Source organism: Gymnodraco acuticeps, unplaced genomic scaffold (genome assembly GCF_902827175.1).
Source record: "Gymnodraco acuticeps unplaced genomic scaffold, fGymAcu1.1, whole genome shotgun sequence".
Taxonomy (NCBI): domain Eukaryota; kingdom Metazoa; phylum Chordata; class Actinopteri; order Perciformes; family Bathydraconidae; genus Gymnodraco; species Gymnodraco acuticeps.
Window position 1 is genome coordinate 5,971,118 of NW_022991180.1, and position 18,192 is coordinate 5,989,309.

General features: G+C 38.7%; 4 protein-coding genes across 6 annotated transcripts in view; 1 reads left to right on the plus strand and 3 right to left on the minus strand.

Moving 5' to 3' along the window:
* The window catches only part of cfap43 (cilia and flagella associated protein 43), a 21,792-nt gene extending 18,859 nt beyond the window's left edge, over window positions 1–2,933 (minus strand). For all 3 annotated transcript variants that reach the window (XR_004571232.1, XM_034237749.1, XM_034237748.1), the window contains exons 1-10: window positions 2,699–2,933; window positions 2,270–2,523; window positions 2,034–2,130; window positions 1,771–1,938; window positions 1,376–1,526; window positions 1,038–1,182; window positions 841–923; window positions 559–690; window positions 326–442; window positions 149–226 (exon numbers count right to left, since the gene is read on the minus strand). Coding sequence is in view for 2 of the 3 variants with exons in the window: in XM_034237749.1 (XP_034093640.1) it covers window positions 149–226; window positions 326–442; window positions 559–690; window positions 841–923; window positions 1,038–1,182; window positions 1,376–1,526; window positions 1,771–1,938; window positions 2,034–2,130; window positions 2,270–2,523; window positions 2,699–2,727 (1,254 nt within the window). In the remaining variant the exon portion in view is untranslated. The remainder of the gene's footprint in view (window positions 1–148; window positions 227–325; window positions 443–558; window positions 691–840; window positions 924–1,037; window positions 1,183–1,375; window positions 1,527–1,770; window positions 1,939–2,033; window positions 2,131–2,269; window positions 2,524–2,698) is intronic.
* LOC117560753 (glutathione S-transferase omega-1-like) lies at window positions 2,867–6,514 on the plus strand. Its single transcript, XM_034237751.1, has 6 exons — window positions 2,867–3,011; window positions 4,946–5,054; window positions 5,180–5,402; window positions 5,502–5,603; window positions 5,812–5,918; window positions 6,143–6,514. The coding sequence occupies exons 1-6, from the start codon at window positions 2,984–2,986 to the stop codon at window positions 6,291–6,293; spliced, it is 720 nt and encodes a 239-aa protein (XP_034093642.1). The 5' UTR covers window positions 2,867–2,983; the 3' UTR covers window positions 6,294–6,514.
* Window positions 5,942–11,264, minus strand: itprip (inositol 1,4,5-trisphosphate receptor interacting protein). Its single transcript, XM_034237750.1, has 2 exons — window positions 10,929–11,264; window positions 5,942–9,190 (listed from the first exon to the last, which is right to left on the minus strand). The coding sequence occupies exon 2, from the start codon at window positions 9,119–9,121 to the stop codon at window positions 7,505–7,507; it is 1,617 nt and encodes a 538-aa protein (XP_034093641.1). The 5' UTR covers window positions 9,122–9,190; window positions 10,929–11,264; the 3' UTR covers window positions 5,942–7,504.
* A 553-nt stretch (window positions 11,265–11,817) lies between these two features.
* Window positions 11,818–18,169, minus strand: LOC117560755 (tumor necrosis factor receptor superfamily member 23-like). The gene is made up of 9 exons (XM_034237754.1): window positions 17,761–18,169; window positions 17,100–17,188; window positions 16,224–16,355; window positions 15,993–16,110; window positions 15,476–15,543; window positions 15,290–15,388; window positions 14,804–14,850; window positions 14,459–14,477; window positions 11,818–13,841 (listed from the first exon to the last, which is right to left on the minus strand). Exons 1-9 carry the CDS (start codon window positions 17,829–17,831, stop codon window positions 13,564–13,566), a joined length of 921 nt encoding a protein of 306 aa, XP_034093645.1. The 5' UTR covers window positions 17,832–18,169; the 3' UTR covers window positions 11,818–13,563.
* Window positions 18,170–18,192: the final 23 nt, after the last annotated feature.

Consider the following 18,192-nt stretch of genomic DNA (forward strand, 5'->3'; position numbering starts at 1 on the left):
TTTTCTTCAAATAGTTTTCTATCTGTGTATTTAACTTTTATGTATGCACCACAACACCAAGTCAAATTCCTCGTATGAGTTAACCTACCTGGTAATAAACATGTTTCTGATTCTGATATGATCTAAATGGTCATGTTGTGACACTGACCTCAGTTTGAAGGGACAGAGAACCGAGGATAGTGCCATCTGCAGACCACAGCTGCAGTTCTCCAGAGTCTCTCACCGACTGAAAGCAACAAAAACATCACAGCTCAATAAAAGACATTGACCGACATTACAGTTGCAATCACAACAAGGCACTTTGTGAGCAACACAAAGGTTTTACCACACAAATGTTCCTGCCAGTGTGTGACAAATGCGCAGCCACAAAGTTTCCGCAGAGAACATCCAGGACCTTCACAAAGTTGTCCGACTCAGTTGGGTTCAATACATAGATTTGCCCCTGAAAGACAAAAACACTGTCATGTTCCCAGTAGTTATTTTCAATATATCGAATGTGATTATAAGTAAGTATCTATATGTGCAATAATTTACACTGTGGTACATGCAAGTGCTTACTGTATTAGAAGATAAAAGTATTATCTCATGGTCAGGGGAGTACATCACAGTTGTGACAGGTCCTTCTAATTGCCACGTATGTGTGATGTCGATTTGAGACCCTTTGATTTGCAGACAGTGCACAACACTCTCCTGTAAAACATAAGCATTTCAGATTGGAGTAATTGAGAATTCCCGATGCCTGGAATTATAAATCAGATCACCAATTGGCAGAAGATTTCATTATTATATGTCATTACATATTTAATCATCAGTCACCAGATGTAAATGAGAGCATTGTACCTTTCCGACAGTAATCAAACCATTCTTGTCAAGGGTTAAACCTTGAAAGTTGCCCTGTCTCAGTTCAGGTGTGGCATCAGCAGCTGTAAAGAACATATAAAGATGTAAATTGTGTTTTCTATTGCCAAATAAATTGGTTATGTCTCTCTTTTGAATTTATTCTACATCCAAGTGTCGTAGTGTGTGTGTTTGTTTACTTGTGGGGTTGAAGAGGACTGAGGCAGAGAGGCTGTCTGGGTCAACAAGGAGCAGAAAGCTTTCCTCACAGCCTACATAAAGTTCTGATGTGGCTGTCCAGCAGATGGCAGTAGGAGTGACTCTGGCTTTGGTGCACAGTTTAGTCTGTAAACACATGTGGAGTTGGGTAAAAGTTTAAATGTAGTCTTTGTTTTTTGTGCCTGAAAACAAAATCGTTTTTCCATCAAGTAGATTTTTTTTAAATCTAAGAATTACAGCTGTAACACCAACAAAAACATGAATTGGTGAGAGTGTACTTCTTTGGTCGATAGGTGTATTAATGACAGTGGGACAGTACCACAATGCTTTCTGCTTTGTTTCCCTTGAGCCCTGAGATGGCTGTTGGAGGCATCTCCAGGCCAAAATAGGGCAGTTTGTCACTGACAGTATGAGAGGGGGGCACCAATCTCTCAACAAAGGAACCATCCTTTGCTGGAAGCTCTATCACACTGCAATGCAAAAAAAGTGTGATAAACGTACATATTATTGTATGACACCGTATTATGTAGGTGCTGCTTGTGTTTTTCAGTCCACATTAAACTCGCTGCTTATGGTACGAACAGTAAAAATGCAGATAATGTATGTCAATTTATCAGTTAAATACATTTTACATCAAAAATGTAAAGAAAATCTTGTTAAAATATATCAATTTGGATTTTTGAATACTTGCTTGTACAGCTAAGTCTGCTTTACCTTGGTTTAAGAACATGAAAGCTGTCACTCTTCTCAATATTCCAGACAGTGAGGGTTGTAGTGCCCAAAGCACAGAGCTGGAGCCAATTCAGGGGGTTGAACACCAAAGAAATGACATCCTGCCCAGCTTGCGGTTGTGTACAAAGTGGCTCAGCAATTTCCCAGTTCCTGGATCACAGTCATGATTACAGTAACATAGCTACTTAGCCTAAATAAACATAACGGAAAATAGTGCACAATATAAAGAGTATTTATTAGCTTACCACACTGTTATGGTGTAGTCTGGAAAAGAGGAACAGCATCCCAAATAAGGACCGCTTTCACTTAATGTCAGAGATTTGTAGTCAGTTTGTGCAGCTCCTAGGAAAAAATCAATGGGAATTATTTAGTGTTTATCTGAAACATATACATGTATTATTGATGCACAAACAAACAAACAAAACCCAATAGGCTACTGTTGGTAAAATAATGTGATCTTAACTGGAGGGGAAATTCTTACCTTTTAATTCATTCTTCAACTGTAACTCTGGAAAAGAGTACACAAATATAGATGGGGATAGCTTTTCTTCTGAGAAAGCAAAAGTTCCATTTTTGCTATTAGCTGTCAAGGCACCAATGCCTCTTCCAGGACTCTGAAGCACACTTTGCTTTTTTGTCTCCAGGTTGAGGAAACAAATATGACACCCACATGTATAACATACTGTCTTGTTGTCGACAAACTCGATACATTTGTTTGTAAAACCTTGTATCCACCTGGAGGGAGCAAGACAGCCAGGTATTAGCTAGCATACATACGGGGGTTAGCTCCTATATCTCTGTGACCCGTATGTACGCTAATGCGTGAGGCACAAACTAGAAAACAGTGAATTAACAGTGAATATGCGACAGAAAATAAATACATAGATTTATATTTGAAGTGGTGACATACCTGACATCTAAACTTCCAATGTCATCCATTTTAATACAGAAATAACATGACAGAGTTAAATTAAACTTGTTTCCCCACAGATACAACCGACAAAAGAAAGAGTGAGTCTTTGCGTATCCTTGGCAACCAAAAAACTCTTAACGCTATTGGCTGAAACGTTATCGGCGCGCCCATACCGGAAGTACAAGAAACATTAAATAATACAGCCACATCACGCTTGACGAGTACACTCGTCTTTTACACACCTTTTCTGACGGTACTGAGGTTACCAGCTGCAGTGCAAACATGTCTACTGAAAAGAGTTTCGCCAAAGGTAAGATGAACAGCAATTATTCGGATAACTGACGGAGCAAGTCATATTTTGTTAGCGAGCTACCATCTAAACCAAAACGCGTGTTAATGTTCACTTCCTTTAAAATGTAATATTGTCAACTGCATGCATTGCTAAATATCAGTGGTAAGTAAACGAGTACATTTACTCAAGTACTCCAATGAAGACGTGCACTGTACTTTTTTTGCTATTTTGTACATCTACTATTGCAGTAAATCGTGCACTTTTACTGCACTACATTTATTTTATATTTAAACTCTCTTCACGGATTTGCACATCCCGCCAGACGTTTGAGATCCCTTTCTTTACCTCCTCTCTGAATAATGCTGTCATGCTTCAAAACTTGACAAGTAATGACAGATGCGAAATGTCTGCAGAGTCATGATGACTATGCATTATACAATCTGATCAGCTGAGCCCATAAAGCCGACAGTAGCTGTCAGGAGTGCTTTACAAATGACCAAGTCCTTTCATTGAATTGTGTAATGCTTAATTGAAGACTGTATTATTACAGCGTATATATTGACTCTGTGATAATAAATCAAATGTCAGGAGTTCTTCGCCACTGATAGTCCCTCATACATGTGCCTATAAAAGGCCAAAAGGAAAAAGTGTATACAGACCAGTCTTACATTGGTGAAAGGAGTAACTATGTGAGATTCAATATTTAAAGTTGAAGTAGCAATACTAATATGTAAAAATAATCTACTACTTTCAAAAAGAACAAAGGTATTATCAGGCATGTTTGCTCCTTAGAGCCTTAGAGTATCAAAAGTAAGGCGACCATGGATGAAGCATTTTAATGTCTTGTAATTCGTAAGTATGTGTGGTGGGGTGGTGGGTTTGAAAATTATATTTGATCTTTAAAAAAAGGGGGTGAAATAATCGACACCACCTGGGCCTTACACCCCAGAACATAGACACAAAAAGACAATGCAATAAATCAGGACACAAGTTCAAGAACTGAGGGGCATGTTTCAAAATAAAGTAATTTTTATTAAATGTAATCCAAAAAAAAGGAAACTCAGGAAATGGTGCTGCAAGATAAAAATCATTGATTAGAAAACAAGAAATATTCAGTTAAAATTATCTATGATATTATTCCACAAATGGGTTCAAAACTAAAAAGTGGAATGAGGCCAGTTAATGGGGTGGTAGGCTACTGCAAAACAAGCTAAACTAATCAAAACAAACTAAAGAAAAATAATAAACAAAAACTAATTCAACAAAAACAGTGTTAGCTAACAAAAAACAAAGCAAAACACTAAATAAAAATAAAACTAATAAACCAAGGATAAAACAGCACAAAGCAGAAATGTTCACGGCAGCAGGTGAACCTAAAAGCAATGGTTAAAAATGGCTCAACATGTGGCATACAAACAATTCAGGTTCTGCCTTACTCACCACAGGAAGAGGTTTTGTAACCCTACTGAACTTCAGGACAAGAAGCAGAAAGTGAGCATAAAATACTAGTAGAACTGAGACCAATGTATCATATAATAACTTACGCAGCCTACCTGTACCAGTGACCATGACCAAAGAGCCAAAGGAAAGAACAAAGCGCAACCAGGTCCGTTTTATTCTCTGCTCTAATGAGGGGAGTGTTTGGGGAGGAGTCGGGCCTTGAGCTGCATTCAAGAGAATGACCCACTACATATGCATTATAAAAGGATTATTTGTGTGGTAGGTAGAAACAAAGAAACGTGTTACTGTAGCTATAAGATGAATCAGAGTATAAAGCACTTTGAGGTTGAAGTACAAAGTGCCATGAAATGGATACGTGAATGTAGGGCACAATGATTTAAGTACAAGACGGTAACAGGTCAGATTCAATGTTAATTTTTACATAATATATAAATGGTAGAATACATAAATCACGTTTCCCTAAGCACTTTGTCATGTTCTTGTTCTCACAGGAAGTGCTGCACCTGGTCCAGTCCCGGATGGCAAAATCAGACTTTACAGCATGAGATTCTGCCCTTTCGCCCAAAGGACCAGATTAGTGCTGGCTGCCAAAGGGATCAAGTAAAAAAACATTTCATGATGCTTTACTTTACATTTCCATAGATCTATAGATTGCCATTGTATTAAAATAAATACCTGTAATCCATGCTTTTGATTAAAAATGCAAAACCTGTTTTCCCTCTCAGGCATGAGACCATGAACATCAACCTGAAGGACAAACCTGAGTGGTTTCTTAAGAAGAATCCTCTCGGGCTAGTCCCAACCCTGGAGAACCCCTCTGGGGAGGTGGTATATGATTCTCCCATCACCTGCGAGTACCTGGAGGAAGTTTACCCTGAGAAGAAGCTGCTTCCTCCCTCTCCTTTTGGTAAAGCCCAACAGAAGATGATGCTGGAGCATTTTTCCAAGGTATCTTATATAAGGACTTCTTAATCCTGTTCTTTTTTTAGTGTACATGTCTACTGTTAGGACCATGAGATAGTGGAATAATGCTTTTGTTTTCTACAGGTAGTACCTTACTTCTACAAGATCCCAATGGGGAGAAAGAATGGCGAGGATGTCTCAGCACTGGAAGGAGAACTGAAAGAGAAGTTTGCCAAATTAAATGAGGTAGGTTGCAAAGTTGAGTGCTTCTTTACACATTCACCAGACATGTGGTGTGGTAGATTGTCACAAGGAAATAGTTTAAGCACAACTGATTCTTTATGAATCGTAAATAACCGTCAAAGATAATGAGTGAGTTCACCCAAGTGTCTGTCTTCGATGTCTGTACCTGGCTAGTTTTCAGTGTTTTACAACATAAACATAATTTTTTCAGGACCTAGTTAACAAGAAGACTGGGTTCTTTGGTGGTGACTCCATCACATTGATCGACTACATGATGTGGCCGTGGTTTGAGAGGCTGGAGCTTATGAAACTCAAACAGTAAGTAACAACTCCTCAGGACATTAAAAAATAAATACATTTTATTTGTGGAAGCATTCCAAAAACATTCAAGGTAACCATAGAGAAGACGAGCAAACTGTTCAAATATGAGGTAAAGTCCAGAAGCAAGACTTGAAGAGCAGGGAATCTCACCTGAACAGATATGAATCTTGTGTTTATATGTTGTGATTTAATTACTTATTCAATTCCCGTTGTTATTTCAGCTGCCTTGGTGGCACACCTGAGTTGAAGAAGTGGACAGAGCGCATGTCAGAGGACACGGCGGTCAAAGCCTGCATGCACAGTGCAGAAACCTACAAGGCCTTCTACAAGTCTTACCAGGAGGGGAAGCCAGACTATGACTACGGCCTGTAGAACAGAAGTGATCAAATCTAAAACCGTCCCATTTTTCTATTCATATCCAGGTTTGGGATCATGTCTGTGTTTACAACTTTGTCATAGGAAAATATTTTGCAACAGATATCATGAGTTAACATTAAATGGATACAGGAATTGTGTTTATTGGAAATAATAAGTCTTGATTTGTTATTAAATAAATATTAAATATAAACCTTAATGAGGTACGGAAAGGAAAATATGACTCAATGTTTTTTCAATAATGTGGCACTTTTTTTCTAATAAAAAATGTAGATGATATGACTCTAGTCTGTGTGATACACTAATAAACGAAATAATGTTTTTCCTCCTTGCTTATCAAGGTTGTCCAATTTAATAAATTGACAACACAGTAGAAATGTAATAGGCACAACAATATAACACACTTTGCTTTTATAATAGTAAAAAAACATTGAACATCACAAAATGTAATAGTTGCCATGAGATTGAAATTGATATAAATGAAAACAAAACCACAGCTTTACTGTTAGGAAAAAGATTCCCTGGTTAGACCGGCATTATCAGGTATTTCTGTAAAATGTTACCCCAACAAAAACAGCTATTTGGGTATTTTTTGTTAAATGGTGATAATTTAAAGCAGAGGGATATCTACTGAAAATCTCTCATCCAGGTTACATCTGCAAAACAAGCAATATGAATTAAGTGGGGCTGCATGATTTGTAAATAACAACTGACTGATATGATTAAAAAAACTGAAGGAATTGTTTATTTTTAAATCATAGTTATCAATATTCATTGGAAAGTATATTGATTGTACAGACGATCCATACCTTACAATGTTTTGGTAAGACTGTAGAGTAGGATTTGTTGGCTGGGATATCTCTTACAGCTGTACAATACTTTATTCAAAATTGTATACCAACACGTATTTAGACAAATATTGTGCTTCCTGCAATTTGAATATTGCACTTGTCTATACTTTGAATTTTGATATCATTTCGAATAATTGTGCAGCCCTACCACCTTTAAGCTTCAGAAGCGATCCTGCAGACTTAATTTAACAAGGCAACAGCTCAAGTCACCACATGATTTCAAGAGAACTGTTGTATGTTCACCTTTTCATTTGAGTACTCGTCTGGTGTAACTATTTATAACATTGTTCGTAGTAACATTGAATGATATTTAAAGATCAGTTGGTGGTTTCCTTTTGAAGAAACCCTGGCCTAAGCTCACACATTTTCCTCTAGCCTGTGGTGTAAACCTCCATTTGATAAGGGCGGTGTGAACTCCTGTATGAGCACAGGTGCATTTCTCAACATCTCTTTGAAATGCCTGACTGTTGCGGCATAAAGCTCCCTCTGCAAAAATAAAGAACGGAACAGATTGATGGGCTCTGCTTTGCTAATAACCTCAGGCAGCTGCACTTCTTCCGGCACTTGACTGTTCCCAATCAGAGCGTGATGAAGTCTCTTCTCATGTAGGCTCCTCTGCAAGAAGCTGAGCACATCCCGAAGCCTTTGCTCAGTATCCTCAATGCCCCACACAGAGGGCCTTTTACTCAGCAACAAGTGCAACAGGGCAGTCTTTAGGTGGTAGTTAGTGAGGGCACTTTTCCCCGTGAGTACCGTTTGCTTTCTGTGTAGAAAAGTCACAATCTGAAGGCAGTGTAAATGACAGGAGTTTTGTGGCAGGCGTTTAGCAAAATGTTTCAGCAAACTCCTCTCGTAGACAGCAAGCGAGAGGGTCCAGTAAGGGTCGGGAGAGCTGACATAATCTGATGGAAAGTGTGGGACAAAATAAGCATCCGTACCTTCCAACTGAACAACGGGTATAATGTTCATTACGATGACTTTCCACGAACGGAATCGGATCTTGAGTGCACCGGCTGCATCCAGGTGGCCAAATGTAACCTCAAAGTCGTATTTGTGAGAGATGCGGCCCCACGCTTTGGTTAAAGTGATCTGAAACCACTTCGTGACTTGATCTTTAGTCAACAAATGAGTGTTTCTAGAGCACAGCAGTTCTTCAGGACTATGTTCCACTTGGACTGTGTCTTCCCCCCCATGCAACAGACAGAGCATGTCCTCCCCCAAGTTAGCAGAGCCACAAAGACATCCCTCCTTGTCCTCCCGAAAGCCGTCCACCTTTATCTTACCACAGCCCTGCATGTCTGGAGGCATGTCACAGGAGGGGCTGCACCACAAGTCAAACTGGAAGGAGTACGGATCTGGAGGTGAGAAAGGCACTATAAGGTCGCACGTCAGTGGCTTGCACACCTTCCAAGACTCAAACATGCTTCCAATCCCGACAAAGTCCCCAACTTCCATGTCTGCCTCCCCGTCACAGACACTCCTGAGCGACTCCAGCAAGTCATCGGCAAAACCCTCGACAAATTCCCTCACTCTCCAGTTTTCATGAGACAAAGTGTAGTTGGATTTGTCGCAGAAGTTGCTCAGGACAACCTTATCCAGCACCATCGTCCTGGGGGTGATGACACCACTCTCTGATAATAGGTCTTCATCCTCAACCGGACGTATTTCTGCGTCAGAAAGATTCACCCTGCACATCTCAATCGTGAAGAAAATGACAAAAGACACGGTGCTCCACAAGTACCAACTGTATCCTTCCTCTGAGCTAGATTGCTCTTCCTGCTTTGAGTCCAACTGTGAAAGCTCATTCTCCAGCCTTGCCTGCTCCATTTCCAGCCTCTCCTGGTGCTCCCGCATTCGAGCGATCACCTCATCTTCCTGCTCTGGAGGTGTGGTGTTCTCTTGGGGAAAGAGCAAGGGGTGGTTTAATATGGCAGCAGTCACCACCATACACACTCGTGCAATGGCCCCCTGCATCTTCAGCTTGTTTCTAACAAACACACATTGAAGCACATCGCAGATGTCTGGGCAGATGTAGCTCAGACCCTGAAACAAACACAGAAACAGTTGGATTTTATTGAGAAGACAAGTGGATTGAAGACAAAAATAAATGTTAGCATGCTGAATAAAACATAAAGAACACGATATATGAAAAAACAATCCAGCTATTTTTGTAAAACACTCCATTGGGAAGCATAGATTGATACAGCTCTAAATATAGAGGCAGTGGGCTGAGTCACGCACTCGTCCAGTATCAGAGTGTGAAACATGGGAGGAAAGAACATTGGGCCTTTCTCTGATAACCCTATTTTGTAACTAACTTTGTGCCTGTTAGCATTTACATCCTGTTAACAGTTTGTCCCTGCAAAAAAAGAACAACACCCTCTTCCTGAAAAATATCCCCAAAAGACTATATATTACATTTGGCTTATAAGTGAAACATTGTAGGGAACACTCGCCTTGACGTTATTATGTTCCTTCCTGAACGTCATCAAATAAGCAAGAAGTAATGCAATAAACTACAGAACAGGAAATGACACAAGTCTCTTGCTTATGTTCCAAGCTCTTGGTAAAAGTTAAAGAGACAACTGCACACTGCTCTGTTAAGGACACACTGAATTCGTTTTTACTATCATTGTAATCTTAAAGTACTACATATAGTGCCCTCAAATGGGACTTCTAATAAGTAAACAAGAAAAGGGAACATCATGATCTCACAGTACGATCATAAGATTATGAGCTGTTCTGTCAGAGTTCACATTTAAAATGACAGCAGAAGTGGCAGCGTGTGTGTGTGTGTGTGTGTGTGTGTGTGTGTGTGTGTGTGTGTGTGTGTGTGTGTGTGTGTGTGTGTGTGTGTGTGTGTGTGTGTGTGTGTGTGTGTGTGTGTGTGTGTGTGTGTGTGTGTGTGTGTGTGTGTGTGTGTGTGTGTGTGTGGCCACAGAGCGCAGGAAACTTCCCATGACTAACTCACTGGGCTGTTCTCCAACACCAACAGGGCTCAGTCCATCCAAACAAACATTAATCCAGACAGAGAGAGGACTGTACTGCATTTCATTAAAAAAAAATTTGAGAGGTAGCCTATTTATTACAGAACATGTGTAGGCAATATAAAGCCTGAATCCTTAGCTAGTTTTTTGTTTCTGAGTTGAATACTCTTAGTTACCACTATATACAAATAGTAAAGTATCATCACATGAAAGTTCTCAAGTAGGCCTAAATTGTCTATAGCCTACAGTACTTGAGTAAATGTACTTAGTAACATTCCACCACTGGTAAATGTACTTCTTTACTCTCCACTGCTGCTTTGTAGCTACTTGAACAACATTATATAACTTCTATTACCCCTGCTGAGTAAGCAGCCCTGTTTTAGGCTGCTTAGTACTAAGCAGCCTAACTGTAACATGTTTCCATCACACACTATGACGTGTCTGTGTACTTGTACAGTTATTGCACAGTGCCAAATGTTACCTCCTTGGTTGTCTTAGCAACACAATAGTGACTGAGTAACCGCTCGGCTCATCATGGAAATGTCGCGGTAAAAAAGATAAAACACCAGAAACATGAGTCACTTTAAAGCTAAACAAACAGTACTCTGTGTGTCGATGTGTAAAGATTTGACGACCACGACAAAGTCAAGTTTCCCTTTTAGCAAACATACGTAACAGGCATCATCTGGGGGACTTAATTGCACGCTTGAACGCACACGACACTTTGTCGTTGTACCGTTTAGTAAAACATTAAGAATACTACTATGGTGTAGAAATAGTTGATTCAAACCTACCTTTATGCCGTTTTCCCGTTACGTCCATCCTGATAAACGTATGTTGGGCTCTCCGGTTTACGCATCCTCACCAAACTCATATGGGAGGGAAACCGTTTTTTTCTCTTACTCATTTCCTGACTTTGTGCTCCACCCATAAAGGAAGACACCGCCCAGCTTCCTCTCCTCAACCAAAATAGCCATCTTAAACTGAGAGGAGGGTGTTGTGCCTGAACATTTCCATTTATTTCCTGGTATTATCATATTATTTTCTCAGCTTTTGAAATGTCAAGATGTCTATTTACTTCATCGCATAGTGAACTAATACAAACCTGCCTTTTTTCACTGTTGCCAGATTTATTTGGGGAAATTTGCAAATTATGCATCTATTACTTGGAATGTGTCAGATCAATTATTTATCAAAGTAACCATTTGAAGCCAAGCCAGTGTTGTAAATTAACTAAGCAGGCTACATGGTCAGGACTCCTTGGAAGAAGAGATCTTGTATCTCAATGGGACATTCCTGGATAAATAAAGGATAAATAAATTAAAAATTAAAAAATTTACTCATGTACAATTTTGACCTATTTGTACATTACATGAGAGTACCTCCATTTTCTGCAACTTTGTACTTGTACTTACAATTCAGAGGTAAATATTTGTACTTTTACTCCATGACATGTACTTTAAACCTTCAGTTACTTTGCAGATATGGATTAATGATATAAAATGTGACATTAGTTACACCTGGATTGATATCATACCCAGCAGTAAATAAAGTAATTAAAATGAGTTCCACGTTTACCAGCTATGATAAACACATTAATACCTCCATAATTATAATAAGTACATTTGATTTGCACAGTATATGATTGTGAAATGGGGCAATTTGCATAGTAAGAACTTTGACTTTGAGTACAATTTTTAATGCATGACTTTTACTTGTAACAGAGTATTCCTACACTCTAGTTCAAGACTTAGTTCCCATAAAATAATACTTATTGGTAGACACTTAGACACAGGAACATGGATGTGGGTACAGGAGAGGAAAAGAGATATGAAAATAATCAGGATTTAGCACACTTTAAAATTACTTAATAATAATAATAAAACAATTGTGGGAAGCAGTGTTTTTATATTGAGAGAGTGCAATAGGATATAAGATGTACTGTGGTATTGCAGTTTTAAATTAGTTTAAAAAAATATATTATAATATCTCAAATAGACATGTCATAATTTCACAGCATATTACAAACCAAAATTGATGTAACACTTTGATAATAAAACTTGTATTGAGTTTGATTGCACAATATACACAAGCTGCTTGACCAACATCATTACATCAACACTGTCAGAGAGGCACAATTCTGAGTAGGCAATGTAATCTTTTTGAACAATTTCATACAATTTCACAACTGCTAATATTAGTGGTGCAAGACCTCTTAACCCATTATTGAATACTTATCATATATTATGAATTTTCCCCATAATACCATGTTGATCACAGGATTCCTCGAAACTTTAAAGGCAAGGCAAGTTTATTTATACAGCACCTTTCAGCACACGGCAACCCAGTGCTTTACAAAATACAATTAAAGACATTTAAGAACAAATACAGTGGAAGCACATAAAAAAAGGCATTTAAAAACAGGCATTTAAAAAACAAAGATAATAAAATCAACAACCGGTATAAAATACATGGATAAAAAGCCATACTGCAGTTTGAATCCTCATTCAAATGCAGCCTCAAAAAGATACATTTGTAATCTTGATTTAAAAGTATCAACAGTTGCAGCTGACCTGCAGGATTCAGGCAGTTTGTTCCAGATGGTCGGGCATAACAACTAAATGCTGCTTCCCCATGTTTAGTTCTGACTCTTGTAGCAGAGAGCAGACCCGCTCCAGAAGACCTGAGACTCCTGGATGGTTCATATTTTTGCAGGAGATCGTTAATATCATTTGGACCTAAAACATTTAATGCTTTAAAACCAGCAATAGTGTTGGAATAATATCGAGGCTGCAGGAGGAGGATTTCAGATGTTGAATAATGTCCTCCAGGTCTTTATAATTTATCTGACGGAATTGTGTCATGATGTCTGAATTGACTTTAGGTGGACACAGGGACAAAACATTTGCTGTACCTGGTACAGAGGCACTGACTGCTTGTCTAATTTTCATAATGTTGTCAGTGAAGAAGGAGGCGAATTCATTGCAGGCCCTGGTGGATAGAAATACAGAGGCTACTGACACTGGGGGGTTGTTAGTCTGTTGACGGTTGCAAACAGGGCGCGTGAATTGTTTTTATTTTTAGTAATGATGTCAGAGAATAAAGACTGTCGTGCCTTTTTTTTCTTCCTGATTATAGATGCAGAGTCTCTCTTTATATCTTTCCAAGTGAACTTGGAGATTTGTTTTTTCTCCACCTGCGTTCAGCTTTTCTACACTCTGTTTTTGCTGTTCTCACGTTCATGGCTTTTCTCCATGGAGATATTTTCTTGCCAGATACTTCCTTTATTTAAATTCGCCTTTTACAAAGTTTAACTAGAGACAGAAAGACTCGGGTTAGAGGACACATAGTGTATGTGTCAGTGTAGATGTTTACATGATGTAAGAGTGTCTTACATCATGTAAACATCTACACTTACAAAAAACACATTCAAGCAGAAGAATTTAATTTAGCAATCACCCTCTCTGCTATTCGTCTTTTGCCACTTTTTTGCAGGGTTTGGATCAAGGTAGTTCGGGCCTGACTGCCCTCCTTCTCCACAAACCCCTTTAGAAGTTCGAGTGTCTGCTCCCGAGCGTCACCAACGTGGTTCAGCTTACAATTCTCAATAAAAGTGTCTAGCATACCGCTGCGTGTTGCTACAGCCTTCATATCCGTCCATCCAATTATTTCTGCAATGTCAGGCAGGTCGCGATCAATAAGTGGTTCTAACGTGAAACAAAGGAAAAGGCACTTATCATAACAAATCACAACACACATCATCACAACTTTATTGAAATTGTATCATTTTGATTTAAAGATTTTAAATATTTAAAAGTATCAAAGTAAAACGGAAATCAAGCACAATCCATACTGCAATCCAACCTGATTTCAGACCTCTCCAGTTACTCAGATAAGTCTGGTTTTGTACTAGTACACAGTGGTTAAAAAAAACACCTGTGGCAATCAGAGCTTTGTAGGCAGGATTGTGCAAGAGCCATAAAAAATAATACAACTATAAAAAACGCAACAGGTAAGTTGCCAAAGAAATGGTAAAATAGCGTATATGAGATTTACAGGTTTTAGTTATACGACCTACAGATTATACCAACTGGGAATAAATTGACGTATCACTTCATTAGCCATGACAACTAATACATTGCACTGCTTCTTGCACTGCTACTAGCTAACATGTTGACGAAGAAGGATTTTAACACAATATCCGAGTGAATAATGATAAATGTCAGTCCAGTCTTTCTTCTAACAAACTCAAAATATAGAGAAATAGCAATTATACCTCTAATGTTGCATCAATTTGAAAAAGGTGCATTGATGTTTTTCTTACCTTTAAGGCACGGAATCTCCTGAGAAACAGAAGAAGAATGAATGTTAATAAACAAATTACAACTCTGATAAAATAACAAACCACTTACACAATCTTTACAGATTTCAAATAGTATGTCCATGCCACAATAGTACAGACACAAAACAAGCACACTAACATTTACACCAAAGGTTTCAGAAAACTAACCTGCACCTCCTACAGAAAGGGGCAGCTTTGCCAATAATAGAGAAGAGACAGAAAATTGTAAATCATACGTGCACATGTGTGCTGAGGTGAGTTAAAACAGGACTAAGCCAAAACATCTCAGAAATGGATGAAAAGAGATCACAGTGATGAATAGCTTACCAAACCACCAGCACGGCCATTTCTTTCTTCGTCTGGGGTATTATTTCCTTTCAATTGTGAGACAAATAATCAAAAAACAAGACACATTGTTAAAAAGATACGAAAGCAGCAATTACATCTGAAGGTTTCTTGATTTAAATTTGAAGTGCACTGGATTTAAAGACTCAAAACAATTATACAGAATGGAACATATCAAAGCAAATTAAGAAGGATATATTGTATCCCGTTATGATGGACTTGAAACAATAATAGGATTTGAACTGGTGTGCTTGAAAAGTGAAAAAAGAAAAGAAGAAAAGCCCCTCTGTCAAGCACTTTGACAATGTTTAATGTTATGCTGCTGATATAAACATGTAAATAAATGTAAGAAATAGAATGTGAACATTAGTATTATTCCTTTGCTTTCCTATTTTTATTGAGAAACACACTGTTTTAGTGCCCTCTGCTGGTCTTTACATATAGTGGTAAAGTAGTAGAAATACTCACGGTTGCGTTTTCTTATCCAGAAGAATCCAAGAAGTCCAAGAAGAAGTATTAAAACAATTGGGACAGTTAGGCCAACTATCAACCCAGTGTTAGACCCCCCTGAAAACACAAGATACAATTAATAAATGAGATGGCAATGTAATAATTGAAGCCCCCCTAATGCAATAATGCCTAACTATGGCATACCTTCAGCTTTCTCACTGCAGACTGTGTTATTGGTGGTTGTACAGGCTACTTTGACACCCTCAGTACATCTGGAACCAAAATAAAAGCAAGTATGAGAAACCATTAAAGGTCCCATGTCATGGTCATTTCTACTGATCATAATTCCATTGTTGAGGTATACTAAAATAGATTTATATTGTGTAATTTTCCAAAATCGCATTGGTTTCTCATACAGCATCTCTGTATAGTATGTGTATGTCACTCTCTGTCCTAAACGGCTTGTTGGAGCTCCTGCCCCCCCCCCCCCTCCCTATGAGCCCAGTGGCCGCCTGCGAGACACAGCGAAACCCAGCCTGAAACCAGCCCGAATACACACACACACCCACAGCCTGGCTGTGAGTTTGTGTGTGTGCTCACACACCGACTCACAGCCTCGCCGCGTCCCGCCGTCTCAGGCGGAGAAATCGGCGGAGCTGCAGCTGAGTGTGTGTGAAGATTCGTAAATCTAATAGTTAACATTTGAAAGATCAGAACTTACTCTTTACAGGGGTAGCAGATTCGACAGGTTTCTTTACCAATACTGCAATAGTGATTGTTTTTGCATCGACACGTGGCATCTCTGGCACGGGTGCAGGTTACGTCCAACTCTAGATTGGCTAAAAGGACCGTAAAAACACATTAAACATTAGAAGGACTGACATACATTTGCATTGCTTTCAGGAACAGTATTTTTCCTATGAAGTCTGGTGAAGTCCCATTATGTCTTTACCATTGGGATGTGAGCAGGATGTGCATGGCTCACAGGATTCCTGGAAATGAGGGTGACTGCTGTATGTCCCTTCCCTACAGCTTGTGCATTTTCCAGGTTGAGTCGTAGTGCAGTGGCTCTCCACGAACGTACCTACAACATTAACACACATGAGCCAGAAGAAAATATATGTGGCCAACTTATGATTTACACACCCACTATATGCAAACCAAGTGTAAATTAGTATTGTAGCCTCTTTGATGGCAAAACAGACACCAATACATTGAAATGTCCTTAGCTTAGCTTAAGGTTCTGTGTCAAAAAATACAACAGAAATAGAATTATGCCAAGAAATAATGTATAGGGGCCCCAGATAGAAAAAAAGGGCCCAAAAGACCATGACCTGTGCAGCAGGGGTTTTGTGGTGACATCTAAACAGTTGTCCTAATACAAGAGATTAGACAGCTGCATTGGTTTCCTGTACGTCAAATAATTGATTTCAAAAGACAATGCTGGTTTATAAAGTAAAGGGCCAAAATATATTTCTTCTCAGGGATGCTTTGTGTCTAGAGTCCAAACTATCTGATACAGATTACAATAGTCATTTATTTAGATTCAAGGCAAAGGACATTTGTTTGCATTGGTCTCATTGAAGATCAAAAATAAACGTTATTCTTGAGGCCCTATAATGTGAAAGTGCCCTCAAAAACATTATTGATTGATTTATTAATTCAGGATCTTAAGTAGCTCAGTAAACATTAATCCTACATAGTCCTTCATTACATAATGAATCCAATTGTATCCAAGATAAACCACCTTCTTAAAAAAAGGAAACAGCTAAACCTTAACCTGATTATTATGTTTCTATGAAGTGTACATACAGCCCCTGACACTTACCAGCACCACACAGACAACAGGTCACACCCTCGTGCTCATACGTGCCATCAACACACTGCTGGGTTTCCCTTAGAGCAGATGACAAGTCCCTGGAAAAAAACACATACATACATCTGAAAATCATTTCTTAATTTTCACATTTTCTCATAGAACTGTTCTTAAAGCACTGAAATACACAAAATAAATAAGCGTTTGGAAAATGATGCAACGTTTCTCCCTGAAACCTCAGACTGTACGTGTTTATATCCAAGAACGTGGTCCACTTCCGTCTTTCTATACAGCCAAATTGTATTTTAACATTCGTATTATAGGCTGTGTAGGCTATATATTTATATTGCGAACAGTGGTTCTGTATGATCAACTGATTTTTGTTTTCCTTTTGACCTGGATATAAGACTGAGAACCAAAAAACTAAACTGAAACTAAAGTATTACAAAACGATGTCTATCACAATTTCAAGACGGTAGCCTATAACTATTATAACGTTTTAATAAAATCGCTTTCCTTAAAGTTAGATTTTACGTAGCCTATCTATCTTGATCTCAGGTGTTGTAATTTCTGTCACAAATCGATCTGAACCTCTCCTTTTTATAGCGACTTAACGCCTGTACATCGGGTGTATACAGCTCATAAACGCCATCTCTGTGGTAACTTTACTTACACCGATCGAAGATAAACCAAACCGACGATGAAAAACCACGAAGGAAACTTGCTTGAATCAGCTGTCTTCATGTTGTATCTTTATAAAATGTTGTAACCGAATTAAAAAGTAAATGCCTGCTTACAGTTACCGCCCTACTGCCTACTGTGAAACTATGGAGGCGGGTTTCAGTGTTGTTATTCCTACTTGCTTTCAGTTTCGATCCCCAATAGAAAATGAATCATGCTTTTTTTGGTATACATTTCAATAAAACCTGTGCATGAAGTAAACAACTGAGAGGTGTTCTGTATGTTATCAAGTGTAATAATGCAGTGGTGAAAGTAGGCTAATGTTGTAACTAGTGATGTTATGTATTTCGCCGAGGCTTCGGAGCGTGTGTCGAGTAATCCCCGAAGTTTTTTGTGAGGAATGTATCGAGGCTTGTATCGTTTT

What these genes read in the sequence shown, in the direction of transcription:
- LOC117560753 (XM_034237751.1), top strand. Translation starts at nt 2,984, where the DNA reads ATGTCTACTGAAAAGAGTTTCGCCAAAG. An exon ending in TGAAAAGAGTTTCGCCAAAG is followed by an intron (nt 3,012 to 4,945) that starts GTAAGATGAACA and finishes TTGTTCTCACAG; the next exon opens with GAAGTGCTGCACCTGGTCCA. An exon ending in GAGCTTATGAAACTCAAACA is followed by an intron (nt 5,919 to 6,142) that starts GTAAGTAACAAC and finishes TTGTTATTTCAG; the next exon opens with CTGCCTTGGTGGCACACCTG.
- LOC117560755 (XM_034237754.1), bottom strand. Translation starts at nt 17,831, where the DNA reads ATGAAGACAGCTGATTCAAGCAAGTTTCCTTCGTGGTTTTTCATCGTC. An exon ending in TTGGTTTATCTTCGATCGGT is followed by an intron (nt 17,189 to 17,760) that starts GTAAGTAAAGTT and finishes GTTTTTTTCCAG; the next exon opens with GGACTTGTCATCTGCTCTAA. An exon ending in CTGGATAAGAAAACGCAACC is followed by an intron (nt 14,851 to 15,289) that starts GTGAGTATTTCT and finishes CACAATTGAAAG; the next exon opens with GAAATAATACCCCAGACGAA.
- itprip (XM_034237750.1), bottom strand. Translation starts at nt 9,121, where the DNA reads ATGCAGGGGGCCATTGCACGAGTGTGTATGGTGGTGACTGCTGCCATA.